Below are 21,339 nucleotides of genomic sequence, written 5' to 3' on the forward strand. Positions count from 1 at the left end.
TTTTTTTGTAGGAGCCTTGGTTCCCAGAGCTGCCAGTATAGTTCTTTGTATTTGCTAACAAGAAGTGAGGTTTTCTGAGTAAGTTGCATAAAGCCCCCTGGAAAACCAAAATATTTATAAATATAAATTGGGCAGCACAATTAAGAGGTGTGTCATGGGGAGCAGAAAAACGGGGCCTGTGCTTTCAGCAGCTGCAGGTGTCAGCAGGCAGGTGGTAGAGGCGTGAACTCCTCAACGAGGAGATGAAAATAACTCTCCTCTTAATTGCTCTGCTTCCCTGGTGGTCTTGAGGGAAATAAAGCCTTTACTAGCCTGAGCAAAGATGCTTCTATAAACTTGCGAATGGAGAGCATCACCCACCTTGGCTGTGCGGGGAAAAAACCCCCGTATCACAGTGGGGCTTTAACCCTGCAGCCATTACACAGAGAAATCTTGTTGCTTTACGGACTTTGTCTACGTTGACGCTATACGTCAGAGCTGAATTTGCCCCGAAACTCATTCTCGGTTGCTCTCTGATATGATTAGGGAATAAGATTGGGTAATGATGAGGTCGATGCTTCAGTCAGCTCTCACTGAGGTCACTAGAATTTGTTTATACTTTTCTGAACAGGTGATTTGTCCTTTAATCTGATGGTTTTTAAACTTAACGATTTGCAGCCTGCTTATACAAGCTGACAAAGTTTATCCAGGCCTCTCAAAAATCACCTTGACGTCTGTTTGCATGCTGCCCTGCAAAAAGCTTTAGCACAAACAGCAGATACCTTTATGCACGTGACAGTTTGTATGCAGGAGAAGCCGAAAGATGGTAACTAAACTCAGTTTGTGGCTGCCGGATGCTCTCCTTGGAGGTGCGGAGGTGATCCCCCAGCGCTGGATCCCATCACCCGGGTACAAGGTTTGCTGATGCTCCCTTCTGGTCCGTGTCAGAGGTGTGGTATGGGGACAGCCTGTGTTTCTGCTCTCCCAGCAGGTCGCTGGCGTGGGGCAGAGGGAGCATCCTTGTTTTGCGGAGGAGGGAGCCCAAAGTTAGGAATCGAGTCCCCTGCGCAGCTGAGCTCTAGCACTGGCTGGTTGTACCAGCAGTGGGAAGGGTAGTGAGCCCTACAAGGTATTGGATACAAGGATGAGTGTCTACTTCTGCCACGCAGGCAGCTGCCTGCTTTTACAGCATTTAAGCTCAGAGCCTGCTTCGTGCCTTCATGCAAGAACAAGCAGTCGTGTCCAACGCTCAGATTGCCAAGCTCTGCTAGGAGGTGGTGATCCTGAGAGGGACAGCCTGGTCCCCCAGTGTGACTCTGAAACATTAGAACTACTCGCTCATTCTTACGACTTGAGCACAGTTTCAGGGTGGAAGAGAAGAAGGATTTGCATAAAGAGCAAATCCACGAGTAGACACTTCCGCGGGGAGACCCACGGCACCTCCTGCTTTTTGCACGGATGACCAGGTGGTTAGTTTTGCGTTGGATTCCTGTGCTGTGTCTGCTGAGTGCCATCGCTTCTCGTTGAGGACGCCCAGGCTGACCCTCATCCCTGTCTTTGCTGTGATGAATTTATGACAGCGGTGAGCCCGCTCTCACCCTGCCTGCCAGAAAGCACCCAGCAGTGAGACCTCGCAGAGTTCGGTCAGGGCCATGTGGGTTTTCACAGCAGGAAATTCATGGTGACAGCTTGGTTGCTGCCTTGACAGATGCCTGGCTTTTTAATCTGAATGTTTAAACATTAATTGGGACTTTTAAACCTAAAAGACATTTAGTCTAAAATTGGCTGTGGCAAAAAGAAGGGCCAGTGAACAGAATACCTGGGTGCTTTGCCGCAGTTGCTGCTTTGCCCTCTTCCACTTTGAGGTGCAGCCGAGGTCCTGCGTGGACTCGACTATGCTTTTCCTGGGTGCTGCTTTTTGGAGATCCTGTCGCTGAGCTGTTGGGACAGGTAGAAAATTCCCAGCATGGGTTTTGCTCCGGTCTAGAAACCACTTTCCTTAGCAGGCCATAAATCTTAAAACCAGAGCATTGCTGGGTACTCTGCGCGCAGGACAGCTTGTTGTTCCCAGCACTGGAGTGCAGTTGTCTGTGCTTTGGGCCATTGCAAATGGTAGAATCACAATTAGCTCACTACCACTTAAGTTAAACCACTTAGAAGGCACTCAGCCTGTGTACCAAAGGGTGCAAAAGAAATATTTTTTACAGTTTCTCTTATATGAGCCCTTCCCAGACCTGGTGACTGTGCATGACTCTGCAAATTGGAGTGAGCTGCTGGGATTTTTTTTTTTTTACCGGATGTTGAATTCGGGTGGTTTGTGGATGGAGTCTGCAGAACGCGTGTATCCCCCAGATGAAGTGGTCGCACCGGTTCCTCCCAGCGGCGCCCCGAGAGATGCGGGGTCTTTGTCTCGGTGCCGTAGCCTCTGTCAGAGCCCTCTGAGCTGCCCGGGTGAGGTCTCGTTATGGCACTAATTAGAGAAGTCCTCGCACTGGAGCAGGTTGTAACGCCACTGCTGATTGTCTCCCCGGCGGATTAAAGACAAACCCTCCTTAACAAGTGCCTTGAGTAGCTTGAGCCTCTGAACTCCCTAGGACCAGTAATTAATCCATCTGGTAACAAGGAGCATGGCTTGCAGATAGCAATTCTGGGAAGGAGCTTTTAACTGTTTTTGCACCAGGCAACTCAGTGCCCTCAGCAGGTTTATTTGAATAAATGAGGCCTCAACTGGGGAACCTGAAGCGTGTCAGGGTGGCGGTTGGCCCTGCAGTGGAAGGTGCGTTATGGACAGGCTTGGCCTGGGCTGGGAAAAAGGGCACCAAAGTGGTTTTTTTGTGCTGGGGCCGGTTCTCTTTAATATCTTTATCAATGATCTGGATGAAGGGATTGAATGCACCCTCAGTAAGTTCGCAGATGACACTAAGCTGGGCGGGCGTGTTGATCTGCTTGAGGGTAGGTTGGCTCTGCAGAGGGATCTGGACAGGCTGGACCGATAGGCTGAGACCAATGGTATGAGGTTCAACAAGGCCAAATGCCGGGTCCTGCACTTGGGACACAACAACCCCATGCAGCGCTACAGGATTGGGGCAGAGTGGCTTGAAAGCAGCCCGGCAGAAAAGGACCTGGGGGTGTTGGTTGACAGCCGGCTGAATATGAGCCAGCAGTGTGCCCAGGTGGCCAAGAAGGCCAACAGCATCCTAGCCTGTATCAGGAATAGTGTGGTGAGCCGGACTAGGGAAGTGATCATCCCCCTGTACTCGGCACTGGTGAGGCCCCACCTCGAGTACTGCGTTCAGTTTTGGGCCCCTCGCTACAAGAGGGACATTGAGGTGTTGGAGCGTGTCCAGAGAAGGGCTACAAAGCTGGTGAGGGGCCTGGAGGACAAACCTTATGAGGAACGACTGAGGGAGCTGGGGTTGTTTAGCCTGGAGAAGAGGAGGCTGAGGGGAGACCTTATCACCCTCTACAACTACCTGAAAGGAGGTTGTAGAGAGATGGGGGCTGACCTCTTCTCCCTGGTGACAAGTGATAGGACGAGGGGAAACGGGTTCAAGTTACGTCAGGGGAGGTTTAGATTAGATATTAGGAGACATTTTTTCACTGAAAGGGTTATTAAACATTGGAATAGGTTGCCCAGGGAGGTGGTGGATTCACCATCTCTGGAGGTGTTTAAAAAAAGGGTAGATGGGGCACTGAGGGACATGGTTTAGAAGTGGCTCTTGTCAGGGTAGGCTAAAGGTTGGACTCGATGATCTTAAAGGTCCCTTCCAACCTCAACAATTCTATGATTCTATGATTCTAATTCTATGCCTCCGTTTATTATTCAGGGTTTTGGTACAGCTTCTCTGAAATGGCTCAGGGTGTCCATGGAGTGGAGGAACTGAAATGCAGCTGCTTCTCTGAGCAGGGGTGGTTCTTCTAGGGTGGGCAGCAGATAGGCTATATATGAACACACAAGTATACTGGAAATTTATTGCCTTTGAAGTCCCTAGCCACTGTTGCAAACTGTATGTGATGTAGTAAATCGTGCATACAAAGAAATTGTTTTCTTTTTACCAAAACACATTTCAATTTTTCTATTTAACTGGGTGAGCTAGGGCCCATGTTACGTCTTCCAGTTGGGCTCTGGCTTTGAAGAGCAGTCCTGTGTCCGAAAGAGCCGCTGCAGATCCCAGCACATTTAGCAGTGTGCTTAGGGGTTTTGCAGAGACCACAGGGCCAATCTGCAGTCTCCTGTTCCTCTGAAGCCTTCCTCCATTCCTCTGTCAGACAGATGTTACTGGGGACTTTAGCACGTACTCCCTATGCTAATGTGGAAAAGGCAGCATGTAAATGAATTGATTTAAAGCTTGGAGCCAAAGGATACAAGATCCAGACTGGAACCAGGATGTCATTCAAGCAGGATCGTGGCTGGGAGAAGGGATGCTCTTATGGCAGAAGAACGGGGATGGGTGAGAAGTTCTCTACGAGCTGACCCGTGTCTCTGCTAGCTGAGACCACATCATGGCTGTGGCAGCGACCGATGCTGGCCCTGGCACGCTCTTCCATGGCTGTGCCCCAGAGCCCTGAACGTGCTGGCATCTCGGGGTTGTGAGGTGGCCCAAGGACTCCCAGCGGCACTGTCACAAGCTCAGATAACTTGCCCTTAAAGCTATGAAGGGATGCAGGGAGGTGTTCTTAAATGCAGCTATTTAGCTTTAAGTTAACATGGTTTTCTCCGATGTATGTAGTCGTGAGCTCTGCTTCTCTTCCTGCTCTGTTTCTGCAGCTGAACCAGCCTTTTCCTGAGGCTCCAGGCAGTGTCTAGTACAAAACCCAAATGTGTCATAAAACCCCGTGTGAGTTTTGTAGTCTCTTTGATAACGCTGAGGCTATTACTTGCTCTTGGTGACACGTCTGTTTGATTTGATCTGCAGGTCTATTTTTAAGGTATTGTCTCCTGATGGTAAAGGCGGTCACAGGTTGACCAGTTTCCGTGGGTGCTAAGGAGAAGTAAAATCAGCTTGAAAGGTGTCCCCACTCTGGCAGAAGTTAAAAATAGATTCAGAAAATTAGTCCAGTGTGTGTTATGTTCTGCAGGGGTGGAGAAGTGTATGTGCAAGACCAGTTTTTTACATTCGAGGGGCTCACTGAAGCGCCATCCTCTTTGCAGCATCTGTGTAAAATGTACGTCAGCTCACGTCTGAGTTCCTGTCGCTGTGGGGATGTTGAGTGTGGGTTTTCTCTGTGCTATTCTGATGTAGTTTTTCTTCTCCCTTTCAGGTTGGCTAGCTCTTTTCATGGTAGTGTTTGAACCATGAAGTGTGTTAATGCTGCCTGTGTTTGTGCCTTACTGTTGTAATTGGGTCACTTAATTTTGTGTCTGCTCTTCCACGTGCTACTAAGCTGTTCTCACCTGAATCTCGGGAGAAGATGGTGAAGTATTTGTCCATCTTCCTGACACACTCAGGCCAATTGATGGTTCCAACAGGATGGAAGTTAAATGTAATAATTCTGTACTATGCACCTCAAAACTACCAGAGATATGAGTTCTTAAAAAACTCTTATGCGGTTTGTTCCAGGCACAGCTGCGAGCTTTCATCCCCGAGATGCTGAAGTATTCCACAGGTCGCGGGAAACCAGGCTGGGGCAAGGAAAGCTGCAAGCCCATCTGGTGGCCTGAGGACATTCCATGGGCCAACGTTCGCAGCGATGTCCGCACAGAGGAGCAGAAGCAGCGGGTATGTATCTCCCACGTCTGTCTGCCTTCAAATTGAGCACAGGGGCTTGCAACCAGTTTTTGTGGGAATAGCTTTCTCCTCGAGTGACAGAAGAAATGATGACATCGGCCCTTTCTTGACTTTGTGTCAGACATTCAGCCTGGGAGAGCGATAAGATGAGAGAGGCGTAACCTTCGATCTGCTCTGTCCCTGCTAGGAAGGTGTGACGAGCAGGTATTTGAGCCTTTCTGCAGCAGGTGCCCTTTTCACTAACTGCAGAACCTGCTGGCCTCTGTGGCCTTATGAAGCAGCCTCCCCAGCCTGAGACAAGTCTACTCTCCAAGTATGCAGGTCGTTTATCATCGAATCTGTATCGTGGTGTCTTGAGGACTTTGAAGGGATACTGTCCCACCCTAAGCAGCAGGGACCTTGTATTTAAAGAGAAGCAGTCAAGGATGTGCAATGGTGCCAGGAAAAAATGAGACAACTCAGTGAAAAGGTCTTGGGTATCAATTCTGGCCATGGATCCTGTATGCAGGTGATGTTTCTACCAACCTGTCACAAAGAGAATCAAAGCTACCAGGGTGTCCAAGTGGCAGGACTTGTGCAGGCTGATGTAGGTCTGGTTGGATGCCTAGTGAGGCTGGAAATGGTGCTGTGGCAGTCGGTGCTTCCCTAGGTAGGGATGGTTTTCTACTTGCTGGCCCCAATCCCTTAGTCAGAATTCCTTGAAAGCTGGCGAAACAGATTTCATTGAGAAGCTTCACTTTCCCTTGGCCAGATGTGCTCATTGTGTATCAGTACACAGCAACGCAATAGTTCTCCAGAGTGGTTTTCTTAGTCTTGTGGAAAGGGGGGAGATAAGGAGAGAGGGATTAGGTGTTGGGGCCTTTGGTTTGTTTGAGAATTTGTTGAAAGCCGCCCAGTTGGGTCACGACAACCCCATGCAGTGTTATAAGCCTGGGGCAGAGCGGTTGGAGAGCTGCCTGGAAGAAAAGGACCTGCAGGTGCTGGTCGACACCTGGATGAATATGAACCAGCAGTGTGCCCAGGAGGCCAAGAAGGCCAACAGCACCCTGGCCCGCATCAGGAACAGTGTGGCCAGCAGGAGCGGGGCAGTGATCATCCCCCTGTGCTGGGCACTGGTGACACCCCACTTTGAGTGCTGTGTCCAGTTTTGGGCCCCTCGCTACAGGAAAGACATTGAGGGGCTGGAGTGTGTCCAGAGAAGGACAACGGAGCTGGTGAGGGGTCTGGAGCACAAGTCTGGTGAGGAGCGGCTGAGGGAGCTGGGGGTGTTCAGCCTGGAGAAAAGGAGGCTGAGGGGAGACCTTCTCGCTCTCTGCAACTCCCTGAAAGGAGGGGGTAGAGAGGTGGGGGTCAGTCTCTTCTCCCAAGGAACAGGCCGTGGGACAATAGGAAATGGCCTCAAGTTGCGCCAGGAGATGTTTAGACTGATATCAGGAAAACTTTTTACACTGAAAGGGTTATCAAGCATTGGAACAGGCTGCCCAGGCAAGTGGTTGAGGCACCATCCCTGGAGGTATTTAAAAGACGGGTAGATATAGTGCTTAGAGATATGGTTTAGTGGTGGTTTTTGTCAGTGTTGGGTTGATGGTTGGACTCAATGATCTGAAAGGTCCCTTCCAACCGAGGCAATTCTATGGTTCTATGATTCGATAAAACCCAGTAAAGATAAGCATGGAAATCACAGCAGTAGCAGAGCTGTAGTGGTTCAGAAAACTTACGCTGAGTCTTCACTCTTTTTTTTCATTCTGCTGGTAGGTGTCGTGGACCCAAGCGTTGCGGACTATCGTGAAGAACTGCTACAAGCAGCATGGGCGTGAAGACCTGCTCTACGCATTTGAGGATCAGCAGACACAGCAGCAGACTACGACCACACACAGTATAGCGCACTTGGTGCCGTCACAGACAGTGGTACAAACCTTCAGTAACCCTGATGGCACCGTGTCCCTCATCCAGGTGAGTGAAACCCTCCAGCTTTGTGTTTCCAGCCCGGCTGACTCGGGATCAAGCTGCCTGCGTCAGGGAGGCAGTTTAGAGCAAACTCCTTTTGGTGGCTTAACTTGTCCTTCAAGAATTTTGTCTTTATCTGTATGTCTTAGCCTGCAGGCTTGTTAACCCAGTTCTCCCACCCAAAGCAGCAGTCTCATCCTCTCTTCCCCACTCCCATCCCTAGTTCTCCTGTTATGTACAAGCATTTCTGCAGCTATTCAGTCAAGTGATTCGGGGATCTGACCTGGATTTAACAAAACCCATTTACAAACAAATACAGTTCATCATGTGGCCACACAACGCCTGTGGTGGCAATGGGATGGAGCGATGGGAGGAGAGGTGGTGGGACTGCCTTTCATAGCTTCATCTACGGCATTAGGTATTTCTGTGCCCCCTGTTCTTCATCTTACGCTTAAAGTGTAATATATATATTGCACACACCAAATATATATTTATCCTCCTGATGGCCCCTGCGGTAAGGATGCCTCTTACGCTGTTTTATAGAGGGGATTCAGGGCAGAAGGGGCTGTGCATTGAGGCGGTGGCTGTGGCGCTGCTGTTTTCCCTGTGTTCCCGGTGTGGGGAGGCAGGTTCTGGCAGCTCAGGATGTCAAAAATTTAAGTGCTCACTTGAAACTTCCCAAGAACTCCTCGTGGGTGTGGGATTTGAACCTGTTTCCCCTGTGCCTCAAAACAACCACTGCCCTCTTGTACCCAACTGGCCCAGCGGCTTGTCCCTCTTCAGCATCACGTTTTTGGTAAAATCTCAGACGTTTTCTGTTGGCTGTTCTCATCTCACAACCATGACGATAAAAACATGGTGTATGAGTTTGTTTTAGGTTTTCCCAACGGAAAGCTTTTCAGTGATTGTTACGGCTTTCTATTCCCCCCCCCCAAGGCCTGGCAGACTTGCCAAGCTGGTTCTGTTTTCTCACCTGCTAACGTACGTTTTTACTTTGACTGGTGTTCTGTCAGGTGCTGGGCATCTGAGATCCCATTGACTTTCTAGCATTTATAGGTTTAATTCTCCTTAGAAACAAAGCTGCACGTTTCCCTGCCTTTGTCTCTTCCCAGCTGTTAAATGGGGTAATTTCCAAAGGCAGTGGGGTATTGAGGATGAACTAATGTTTGGCAAGTGCCTGGAGACGAGAGTCCCAGTGAAGGGTAAGCAAGGAGCGTCATAAATGAGAGCTGATGTGCAGGATGTTCTGATCCAGGACTACTCGGTGGCTTTTTAAATGACTTCTGTCCCGTGGGAGAAGCGTGTTGGCTCCACTGGCGCACCACGCTCGCACCTGGGAATGGCACTGGTGTCCCACAGCTGCTGTTTGTGAAGCTGGGAGGATAGAGAGGACTCTGTCTTCTACGTGAACGTAGGGGACAGCATGAGGGCTGTGCAAAACTTGCTTCTGGGCCATATCCACTCTGGAAGCTGCCATAGATTAACGTGGCTGTAACGTGTGATTTCCTCCCACGGCCCTTTGAGACAGCTCCGTATTTTCTGTGAGCTCCGCAATTACTCTTGTTCACTGTGGGCATGGGTGCTTTTTAACCCGACAGCATTTGAGTATCTCTTTGCCTGAATTATGCGGACTTTTTCCAGCAATAACAAGTGTGTTTGACTGCGTTTTGTTGACTTTTGTAGGTCGGCACTGGTGCTACAGTTGCCACGCTGGCCGATGCCTCAGAGTTGCCTACCACAGTTACCGTCGCACAAGTCAATTATTCTGCAGTGACTGATGGAGAGGTAAGGACCCGGGTCATGTTTGTGGTGCACAAACCAGAATTTCCCTATCTGAACTTCAATGAAGTTAAATATTTTCTAGAATTAAGTGGTCACAGGAAACACCAGGCCTTGTTTCCCCACCGTGTTGTGTTAAGGGTTAAAATACACGCGAACACAAGACTGTAAAATTTCATGTAGAAAGTGCTGAACTGTTGTCATTTTGACTCAGGGCTGTACAAATGCAATTATGGTGGAAGCCTCCGTTCTGAATTTCATAAATTTTTTTGATATCTCCTATAGATTATTTATTTTGTGAGGTCTACTGTAGCAGATAAAGACTTAACGACCTACACAAATACACATTAACGTACTCATATTGAGCAACTGTTTCATATGTGCTGTAGATCCTGGGCGCTGGTTTGTCAGTTCAGGGTTTGGAGTGATGCCTGGAATATTTTGAGCTTGTGGCTTGCAAAGGATATCGCACGGCTGTGGGCAAATCCAGTGATTCTTTGGCCACCGATCTGTGGACAAAACAGGACTGTTCCTTTGCTGCAGCTTTTCGGGAGCTTTGCAAGTAAATCCCAGGGAGAGCTGTATAAATGCACAGACAACAGGAGACACTGCGGAGTTACTGTTCTGTTTATTGTCGAAGTTTCTTCCACCGCTTTACAACTCGGCAGAGTTGTTTCTCTCGAGGACTTGATCAGACTATTTCAATCCCAAAATCTCAAATTTACACGCATTTATTTTTCCACTTTTTTTTCTTTAATGGTTTTTTGTGTGTGTTTAAGGAACATTCCTTTAAGATTATGAAGATTTTTCTTTTTTTTTTTTTTTTTTTTTTACCCTCTTCACCCCCAAACCCACCTGTAATTGAGGCTGCAGGGCACTTTCTGCCCCTTTGCATGCCAGAATTTCTGGCCGGAGAGTCTGTGCGCAGGAATGACGAGGTCTGGTCCCCTCTGCCTGGATGGGGCTGTCGCAGCGACAGGTGGCAGCACAGAACAGCTTTGCTTTGCACAAAACCCTGTTTCCATCTCAGACCCAGGGTGAAAGAGCCTGTGGCCGTGACCTTGAGTTACTTTGGAGCTGCTTAGAGGATTTTCAAGAACCAGCTATATCTCTTGAGATCTGAAAGAAATTTTTCAAAGGTACAAATATAAAGGAAGGGAACACAGGCGTCTAATTCCTAACGTGAACGGGACGTCTAAGGAATATCTTCTCAAAATAAAGATACAAAAGTAAACTTGCTTTGGGGATGGGTGCTATTTCTCTGCACACGGAGATCCGCAGCCTGCTGGCAGCCTCTCTAGGGACGTTTTTTGTCCTGGTATCTCTTTGCTGTGGGAAGATCTCAGTGAGCTCTGAGTAAATCGATGTGTTTATAGGACACCAAGCAGCATGGAGCAGGGATGCTCGCTAGCATCTCAGCAGCACAACCTTTTGCGTTAGCGCGGAGAAGGGCCTGGACAGTCCCCCCTTCTTTTCCAGACCTTACTCCATCCCTGCTCTGAAAAAGCTTAGGCATCTTTGCGGGGCACCGAACGTCACAGTGACAGGCAGAGACCTCCCTTGTCACTCAAATGCATGTTGCCATGTAGTTGAAAAAATGCGTGTCTGCTCCTCTTCTGCGTGGTGGTGGTGGCAAGGGTGTCTTTCCCAGCTCAGCCCTGCTTCGGTTCGGTTTTGGCATGGCTAACGAGTACCACAAACTTGATCCGACTCTCTCGAGATCTCTGCCATCTGCAACTTCTTCCTCTCCGGGCACTCAAACTCGGTTGCACCTTCTCTAAAAAGAACGTTGCCTTCTCTAAAATCAGCTTCCTTTCTCTATCTCACTGCTTGCTCCCTGCTTTGGATCCTTCCGCCCAGGGCCAGCTCTGGGCGCAGGAGAATGAACCAGTTGCCTTGAACATCAGACGGCTGGGGATGGCTAAAGAGCTACGACGAGCGCCAGCTTTGCCTGTGCCCAAGTGCTGGAAAACCAGATTGGCAGCTGCTGAGGAGTGTGTGATAGCAGATGTGAGTGGGGCCGCGACAGCTTCTCTCTCCCTCTCCATCCTTCGATGGAACTAACCCTTTTCTTGCCCAAAGGCAGCAACATTTAGTTGTCCTTTTGCGGGGAGCCTTGAGCCAGCTCTGCTTCTATGGGCTTTTTAGATTTCTCTATCTTAACAAATGGAGGGCTGTTTTTTCATCACCTTCTACGACATTTTTATTTGTGAGTCTTGGCAAGACGGTGAGTGGCCTGAAATGTTTGTGGGGATGAGAACAGAGATGGGAGGGTGAGGGAAGATCTTCATCTTGCAAAGCAGCCGGTAGGATTTGTCAGCTGATGGGCCTTCATCCTCCACTTCTTTAGTTTTTTTGGTCCAATGCATGTTTCTGGTTCACATCCTGGTGGATTTTGTGGCTGTACACTCCTTATCTCCTGAGCTGTGAAGTCCCAAATGGAGAAATGTGGGCTAGGTAGAAAATGAGCGACTGAAACTGAGTGAACTTTAATACGAAACCTACCTACGTAAAGGTCTGAAGTAAGGGAATTGAAAGTACCTGAGATACATGAACACAGTACTTTCCATCTGCTGTCTTCTGTTAAGTATTTTGCTGCCGCACAAAGAGATTCCAGTTTGCTCAAACCCATCTGAGTTCACTAGTGAAGTACAAATAAATCCCTAACGGGAACATGGACTGTTCCCCAGAATGACATCGGATGGGTGCAAACAAATAGGAACAGCGAGGCAAGCGTGGGCCGTTTCCCTGGGGGACGTGATCCACGCTAGGGATCCAGCACCGCAGAAACGCAGCTACTTCATAAACTGCCCAGGCTGGCAGGCAGGGATCCGAGCACAGCAACGGTCAACACTGGCCTGCTTTGTTGTGGACGTGGCTGGACAAGAGGGATTTGCGGGAGGTTGAGGGGCTTCACAGATGTTTGAGGCGCACTTTCCATGTGCGTGAGAAAACGAAAGTTCTTATTTGAAGATTGAACACCTGGAGAACAGCAACTATTATCACGGGCTGACTATAGAGAAACTCACTCACCGCTGATAGAGGGTTGTAGGGTCCATCAGTGTTCTCAGGTGGATCCCAGGCTTCCTCCTTATTTTCCCTGTCTCTCAGAGTCAGAGCATGTGCAGGATTCTGCAAAGACCTCTCGAAGCTATCTGGTTCTTTCATTTTAGGAAGCAACTGAAGCAACTCTGCATTCATGGGATGACATCCTATCCTAGGGCCTTTCTTTTTGTTTTTTCCCATAGGTGGAGCAGAACTGGGCAACGCTACAGGGGGGTGAGATGACTATCCAGACGACGCAGGCATCCGAGGCCACGCAGGCAGTGGCATCGTTAGCAGAAGCAGCAGTGGCAGCATCTCAGGAGATGCAACAAGGAGCAACTGTTACCATGGCACTCAACAGGTATGGGTGTGAGATGAAGGCTTGAAGCATGCACACATGACATTTCCTTCTAGGTTTTCACTCCAGTGGTGCAAAGACCGCTGCGTACAGTCCCAGTAGAGGCTTTTCCTCAGTAAATTCCTATGTCGGCCCATGTCCAGGTGTCTGCAGGGCAGTTCCTGATGTCCACTGTAACGACAGAAGAATGCTGACATGGAAAATTCTTGAAAGAGGAAAAGATGGGTAGTAACTGTACCCTCGAAATTATATTATTTGTACAGAATTGAGCTTCCTAAGCAAGCGAGAGTCATGATGTGCTAACAGCACCTCTAAAGTACGCTGGTCTGGGTCTCCCTCAATACTATTAATGGTTTCTTACTAAAAGGCTAAGGCTGAATTTCCCTGTTGCGTGGCAGTACAGTCTCTCTTTGGAAGTCAGACTCTCCTCCACAAGCCAGTGTTTTTCTCACAAATGTGTTTCTGAAGTAGAACGTGAATGAACTGCAATAGTAATGCTCCTCTTCATCTTGCAACGAGCTCTGTTAGATTTTTTGGTTGTACTGAAGTTACTGAGATCTGCAGCGTAGTTCCCTACAGGTCCATGCAGCAGGTCTTTGCTCAGCTCTGGGGAGTTGCTTAAGCTTTGTCCGCTGCTCATAAAAACTGGAAATGGCTGTGGCACACGGCAGCTGCACCCCGAGAGAGCACGGAGGGACCGTAGGAAACACAGGCATCAGCCCCAGCAAGACGGGAGGTTTCACACAGCTGAGGTGTAGATAAAATAGTTTCCTCATCCAAACCAGGATTCTGGTCTAGAGGCTGTTGACGGAGCAGCCGTGGGTTAGGACAAGGCACAAGTCCACACTGCTGATGGTCAGAGTAAAGCTCCAAGACTTTGTTACGTACACGAATTACTACAGCAGTCACCTTGATCTTGGGGCATGCAACATCTTGCTTCCAAATTCCTGTTGCAACTGATTCACAAACATACCTGGAGCTGTTTCTTCTCTTTGTGGTCCAGATTCGGGTCCATCAGATACGTTCTTTTCTGCTACCATGTGAGGTTGGTTAAGTTGGTTTTTGCTAATAGTTTCACTATAAAATTGCCTTTTAAAAACAAGTGATCTTTTTAGGATGCTGTAGGAAGAACAGCTAAAGTAACTAGGCATGGAGCTGCAGGAAAAAGCCCTGTCCCCTGGAATCCGACTTGCAGGATTTGTATCCTGCACGCTTCCAGGCAATAGATTTTTCTATGTTTTTTTCTAGAAGTTTTTCTGGACTAGAACATCCGTGGGCTTTTGGATTTAATTTCATCCTGTCGTTACTAGTTTTAGCTCTTAGGGTTGCAGTGAGCAGTTCCTTTTCCTGCATTAGCTCAGGAAATTCAGTCTTTGATAAAAATAAATGTTGTTAGAATTAAAGAGTTTTCTAGAAAATATGAATGGAAGAGCCTTCAGCAAGGCTCTACTGTGCCTCGGGACAGGATCAGCTCTGTTTATACCCAGGAAAACCCTGTGATAAGTCTGTTCAAACAGGAGCGATGTGAAGACTGTAGCAGCGTTGCAGTGGGAATGAGGGGCCTCATTTTTACTTCCCAGCTTGTTGTCACCCTCTTGGGGTGTCAGCAGGACCCTAGCGGTCTACTCACCGCTACTGGAGACCTTTCCGGGTGACTATCCTCTAACACCCTTCCATGTGGAAGAGGTGTACCTTTTTCTTTGCCGCAAAATGCTCCTTGTAGCTTTCAGCTGTAGGACTGTGGTCTTTCCCCTGCCTGTAGGAAGATCTCAGCAAGGTTCTGGTCCTTGAAAGCTGGTGGCTCATCTGCTCTGGAAACTTATGCCCAATTTAGCTGAAGGCTGCCTTCTCCGAATCTTGTTCCAATGGCTACTGGCAGAGTGCAGAGTCTTCCATAGTCCCGTGTAGAGCAGTACGTCTGCCAACAGCATGACACGATGGATGACGCAGCCTCTGTCAGGTTTGAGGATGGGAAGTATTAAGCCTTCTAGTAAAAGAGGACAAAGTGGAGGTGGGTAATTAATTCATTCATTTGAACCAATTAATGTTTGTGGAGCACACTGTAACTGGAAAAAGCTTCTATGCTGCAGATCATTATTATTTTCAGGGATGCAACCGTAACAAATTATTAAAATGCTCAGTTGCCCTTGAAAGTGGATTCAAATAAGTGCTGTGCAAAGTCTGGGAAACAGGGTTACACCAGTAAATCCATGCTTACCCCAGGTTTGCTGTATTGTAGTTGGCTTTCCTGCAGCATAACTGCCTTCACCCAGCTGCAGGTTCAGAAGAGAGATTAGCCAAAGGGAACAGGAAAGCAGAAGAGGAAAATACTCTTGTTCAGTAACGGTGTTTAAGAGTTACTCTGAGAGGCAGAGGGGCTATTTAGAAATGAACATACACCCTGAGTGAATGTAGCTGGAAAGTTTACGGCACCTAGGCAGGAAATTAGGAGAGAGAAAGAATGAGTGGGAAGTACTTGGACAATATTTGAGTCAATTGGTCTACCACAGAACGAGAAGGGCAGTTAAGGAAAAGCATCCTAGGGGAAGCTCCTAGATGGCTCCTTCGATCTCTTTTCCACTGGAAGTGCTAAAGAAAATACCTGCTTTTTTAATTCATTAAAGTAAGAAATGGTAGGAGATTCAGCTGCAGGAAGGAGGTAGCTTTGGAATAATTTTATGACTAGCAGTAGGTCACCAGAAGTAGCTAATAGTTGTCCAAAAGGTCTGGAGAAATCTGGACAGCTGCTGAAGGATGCTCACAGCACTCTGTGCAGCTAAATGGCAAATAAAATGTGATGTCCATAAATGCAAAGTGACACACATACGAAGAAATATCTCCACCCAATGAGGAACTAACTATATGTTATCAGTTACCGTTCAGAAATCTTTCAGGGGACTGTCCTCCACGACTGTTTTCTCACTACTGAGCAAATATTGTCAAAAGAATAAGTTGAATATTAGGAATTATAGGGAAAGGCATGGAGAACAAGCCAGGATTAGGCCCCTGGGCTGACTCATGGTATGTCAACGTCTTGGACAGGGTGAGAAACGGTTACCCCACTCAAACAGATGTCTTACATTTAGAAAAAGTCTGGAAAGGACAAGAGTGATCGGAAGCCAGGAAGAGTCCTCGCACACTAAGTGTACTATGGCTCTTCAGCTTGGGAAGGAGATTACTGAAAGTCTATGAAATCGTGAGGAAAACGAAAAGGGAGCGGTTATTTTCCGTTTCTCGCAATATCAGGCTTCAGGGCTGCCCAGCCAGACCGAGGCAGTAGTTTTCGGAGTACCAGAATGCAATTTTTCTTCACACAGCATCTAATTAAATGTGGAACTCATTGCTACAGGATGTTGTGGAAGCAAAAAGTATAAATGGGTTTCAAAGGGGATTAGACAAATCAAACCTGATGGTCCAGATGCAGTCTCTGATGTAGGAAATCAATACACTGCTGACTGTCGGAAGCTGAGAGAGTGTAGGAAGGGAAGGAACATTCACGCTCCTTCCTAAATGTCTGATACTGGCTGTTCTCACAGCAGGGTTGCTGCACGAGAAGGACCTTTGGTCTGACCTCATTCATATGAAGAAATTTAAGAATACTGTGCTAAGCTACCGATCACTCATTAAAAAGAATTATTAAACCACTTGGCTGGGGAGGAGTACTCCATCTTGGCTAAATACAGAGCTGCTGATGTGATCCTGGTAATGGTAAACCTCTGGGTCTGTTTCAGCGCAAGGTTAACTGGCGGAATCAGTAATGAAGGGGAAAGCTCTAAAATCTGTAGAGACTCAGAACGTGACGGTGCCAAAAGAATGTGTTTTGTACCAGAAAACAGAGGCAGGGAGGAGCCATGTGGTGTAACTACTTGGATTGTCTGAAAGCTGTAGTAAAGTCCCAAGAAAATGAACGTGAAGGTAAGAAGGCAGGGATGTTCTGACTAAGAGACCTGCAAGCCGGAAAAACCCACTGGAAGCAGCTTCTTCCCATATATTCCTCCTCCACTGTAGTTTTTCTGCCGTGGATAACTTCATCTGGGCCCAGTAAGAATCCCTCCTTTCTGGATTTGTTCTCTTGACATACAGTGCCTGGTTAAAATGGATGCTACTGGAGTTATTTGTTTGTTTGGTCTTCCTAATTCTTATCTCCCCTTCCCTGTGCCCGCAGTGAAGCAGCTGCCCATGCAGTAGCCACGCTTGCTGAAGCCACTCTTCAAGGTGGAGGACAAATTGTCCTGTCTGGTGAAACTGCAGCAGCAGTAGGAGCGCTTACCGGAGTCCAAGATGCCAATGGTAAGGCTGCTGGAAAGCTTTTACTTTGTCTGGTTTTTTTTCCTTTGCTCTTAGCTAGGGGTTTTTCCTCGCTTTTACTTGACATTTCAAGTTTTCACTAGTAAAAGAGTTTCTGCCTCACTGCAGATTGTCACTAACTAGGTTGTGACTTAAAAGCCCGGAACAAAAGGGGAGCACTAACCTGTTGTTTACTGCTGTAGTGCTGGTGGCTCTCCTCTTTTCCCTCCTCCTGCCAGCTTGCTATTGAGCCTCAGTTTTGGGTGGGAATTCTGCTCCCCACTCCGTATCTGTACAGGTAGGACCAGACTTGGTCAACTAACACAACTAGTCAGTGCCATAAGAAACTCATCTCCAAAACGCTTCACGGTGAACTGGCAGAGAGCGTGAGCAATGTTTTATTGCTCAATCATTTCCTTCCTTTCTCAGGACTTTTTTTTGTATGCTTTGGTGGCTGCTCTTGAGCAACTGTCGCTTTTTCTGCTTGGGTGGCACCTCGCAGTCATCCCTCGGCACTCAGCCTCGGGTTGTTTGCCTCCTGCTTTATTTTCCATCTTGCCGCCATAGTCGATGGCTTAGTTCTAGGGATCCTCTGTAGCGTTTCTCCCCTGTTATCTGGATGTCTCTTCTGCCGAGTCTGGTGACTTTTGCAGTTATTCAAAATAATCTTGTAGAGAATAAAACAGTAAATTCATAGAAACTGGTTCCAGAGGCGATACTGGAATGTACGAATGTGTCTAGTCGGTGCTTCATCCACTGCCTCCAGTTGTGCTGTACTTCTGCCTGATGCCTTTACCATGCTTTTCAAGTTCCGAGATGAAACTCACTGGTTGTTTCGATTAAATGGAAGGAGGTACGTCAAAATAAGCTCAAAAAGGATGCCAAGTGTGAAGGTGTAAAGAAACGTCGCCTTGAGGATGGGGCTATTTGGACTCTAATTGTCAAAGGGGGAACAAGGAGGTGCAGTCGGGTGGCAGGGCGGTGACTTCTTGCCTTGTCACTTTGCATGTAAAGCAGAAGTCTGGCTAGATGAGACCTCCAGTTTGACTTCCATCAATATCCGCATCTCATAGGGAACATATTTTTAAAACATCAACGTTTAGTTGGCAGCAAAAACGGGACAGTGGAGGGAAAAGTAGTTTTGCTCGGGGTGTTTGACTTGATGTCGCTTGCTGTGGAGTCAGCCAGCCTGAAGAGGGAGCAGAAATGAAGTGAAAACCCTGTCCTCGGAGCTGGGAAAGCATCTGATATTGAGAGGGAAGAGCAGGGTTGTGTTGTATTACACTTTGCCGGCAGCCCGGCATGAGGGGGATAAGTGATGTGTGTTTATCGAAGGAAGGATCTGACCCTGGATGCTCAAAACCAGCAACTAATCAGATTTGCAAAAGCACGTTAGCGTCCTTTAGCAGATCTGCACCCCTGGCTCCTTTTGGTCTGCTTCCAAAATGCTTTCATGGTCTGGATTCCTCTGGATGTTTCCCCTAAATAACTCTCCTCCTCCACACCCTTCCTGAGTCACTCTACCTCACTCACCCAGCGTTAATATAATTTTAATGCAGGCTGGGCTTTTTTCTTTTTTTTTTTCTTTTTCTTTTTTTTTTTTTTTTTTTTTTTTTTTTAGCAGCAGCAGCAGAGTTGGAAATCAGATGGGATTTAGAGTGCATTAAGGGGAGAGAGACTGCAGCATTTTCCTCTGTGCAAAACCTCGCCCGCAGCCCCTCGCCTTGTTTCCACTCTTCTTCGATTTGCTGTAATCTCCGGTGGTATTAAGGGGAAGGGCTTTGTCGGCGAGGTAGTCCTTGGAAGCGCCATGCTGTTAGTTTTATTACGTAACCAGCTAATATATCTCCCTTAGGGATGGAGGAGATGTCGGTATCCATTCCTGCTGTCTCTGTCTGGGGACGGAGAGCAGATGGATTTTCAGCGTTGGCACGGTCGCGGGAGGATTTGTCCGCCTTCTTCGTACCCTGAAGCCCAGGGTGTGAGTGTGAGCATCGTCCCGGACACCGGTGCTCGGTTATTTGATGCGGTGGGGACAAACCGCTCGGCGTGTCATTCTGTTGGGAGGAGATGAAATGGGGAGTGATTCGGTGCAATTGGTTGCAGGAAGATGACTTCCAGAGCCATAATGGTATTAATCAGCAAATTGCCCCTGCTCGCTATTGCTTGCAAAGTCTTAATTTGTTGATATTTCCAATAGATGCTTCTTTCTAGGAATGCTCTTAGCCTTCTGCAGGTCCTTTCTGAGGGATTCCAATCCCCTACCCACGTCACTTTCCCTGAAAGGGACATAAATTTATCCCCATCTTATTGATTTTTGGTCATTAGATGTAATTATTCTCTTTTTTAAAATTTTTTTGTTTCTATCTTGATATGGTATTTTTCCCAGCTGCTCTCTGGCATCTGAATAATAATTAAGTGATACGAGAGAACCAAGACGGCCAAAAAGAGGCAACTTCTATATGTCTGTGGATGTCTCGGAAGCAAGGGCTAAATTCAGTCTTGCAGGGAGTAGGGAGCCCGGCAGCGTGGCTGAACTGCAAAAGGGCTGCGGATAATCTTCTGATCGGTTACATTTATAGCTAAGGGAAATAAGATCTCTTGCTCCCATGCAGTGTCAAACTAGCTAAGTGCATTATGGTTTTCTTGCTAGTCTGGAGCATCTGCTCCGAGTCGGGATGCTGGAACCGATGACCCCATGGTTTGAGCCTCAGATGTTTTGTTCTTAAGTGGTTGGCATTAAAGCAAAGTAATATTCAAAGCAAGTCAAGGGGATTGTAGCAGCACCTGATTTCTGAAGTTGGCTGGAAACTGAAAATACTTTGGTAAGAGGAAACTGTGCGCTCTGGGGCCGCTTTCGGTGCACGCTATGGGCAGATCCGTGTGACGGGCTGGTGCTGGAGCCGTCCCAGCCTGCCGGGGCTGGAGGAGAGAAACTCGATCGGTGTTGGGAAGGAGAGGTGCCAGTGCCAGCCTGCAGTCTGGACCCCGCTCGCTGGAGCATCCTCATACTGCAGCCTTTTGTTCGACATTGATCTGATGGAAGGCTTGAAAGCTGCTTGGGCTACGGGCTTCCTGGCTTCGTCTTTAAATATTGATGAAGGTTTTGCCTAAGCAGTACCTGCGCTGGGCTGCCCGTGAAGGACAGAGCAGACTCCCTGCTCAAGGAAAGTCAGTTTAATGGCCTCGGTGTCGTCACAAGCCTGGGGTTATTTGCGGTTTTGCTCAGTGCGCAGCATTTTGAAGGGCGGATTTGAAGGCAAGAGGGGTTGTATGATGGAAGGTCCAGCTGGGGTTCAAAACCAGGGCATGGTGGCACGGTGGAGAGCTGGTGCTGGGAAGAGAAGTGGCAGTGGAAGATGTGAAATCAAGCTGTGACTGGGGAATTGACGTAACAGACCTGAGCTAGGCACAGCCAGAGACCCAATGGGCCCTTGCTTGTCCACCTTATTCCTCACATGCGGCAACTGCTGCTCTTTTTCCTGGCCCCAAAGCACGTTTTACTTGTGTATCTCCTCCCTGTGCTGCTGGAGATGCTCCTGGGAGCACTGATGTGCCTGGCGGTGGCATACAGGTGGGCACTAAGAGGAGCCTACGGTATGTCTTGCCTTTTTCCATCCCCCACAAGTCATCCAAAAAATCCAAACCCAGCTCTCCATACAACCAAAGGGAGCCGTGCGAATGGCCGGGGGTGAGCCAGGATTATCGAGTTGTGATGGAAGCCTGGGGAGAGCATTAGGAATCTGACGTGGGCCAACGGGGATTAGCAAGCTCTCTGCTTTCGCAAACAGAGGAAATAAGGCGTCAGTACAGGAGCGTATCTTGCAAGTTAGCATAGAATAAACAAGCCTGGAGCAGCATTTAGGGTGACGGGGAATTTATTGCACAGAAGAGCTGTTCCAGTTGGGGATTTCTATATCAGAGGCGGTTTAAGTGCTGAAAAGCCTTCAGCCCTGGGTGAGGTTGCCGAGCTTCCCGCACGAAAGCAATAAGGTGTCAGGTGGAAACCTGTCTCCACCCTCGGCTGCGCAGATGGGAGATGGAGAACCCTCCTCTCGGCAGCAGAGAGACCTCCAGGCCTGGAGCGCGGTTGCCAGTCCCGTCGGGCTCCGTGTAGGCTGTTTACAGTTGAAAATACATCCAGGAGGGGAAAGGCAGGAGTCGAGATCCTGTTCTCTGGGCTGTGCGCGTCTCCTAGAGAGCGTGAAAGTGGCG

The 21,339-nt window shown here is 48.2% G+C and overlaps 1 protein-coding gene across 7 annotated transcripts in view; it reads left to right on the forward strand.

Annotated features, from left to right (window-relative positions):
- Positions 1-21,339, forward strand: part of NRF1 (nuclear respiratory factor 1) — a 75,029-nt gene that overhangs the window by 27,848 nt on the left and 25,842 nt on the right. For all 7 annotated transcript variants that reach the window (XM_074573136.1, XM_074573138.1, XM_074573142.1 and 4 more), the window contains exons 6-10: positions 5,541-5,699; positions 7,464-7,661; positions 9,339-9,440; positions 12,683-12,840; positions 17,003-17,127. In XM_074573136.1, coding sequence (XP_074429237.1) covers positions 5,541-5,699; positions 7,464-7,661; positions 9,339-9,440; positions 12,683-12,840; positions 17,003-17,127 — 742 coding nt within the window. The remainder of the gene's footprint in view (positions 1-5,540; positions 5,700-7,463; positions 7,662-9,338; positions 9,441-12,682; positions 12,841-17,002; positions 17,128-21,339) is intronic.

This window comes from Larus michahellis, chromosome 1 (genome assembly GCF_964199755.1).
Source record: "Larus michahellis chromosome 1, bLarMic1.1, whole genome shotgun sequence".
Classification (NCBI taxonomy): domain Eukaryota; kingdom Metazoa; phylum Chordata; class Aves; order Charadriiformes; family Laridae; genus Larus; species Larus michahellis.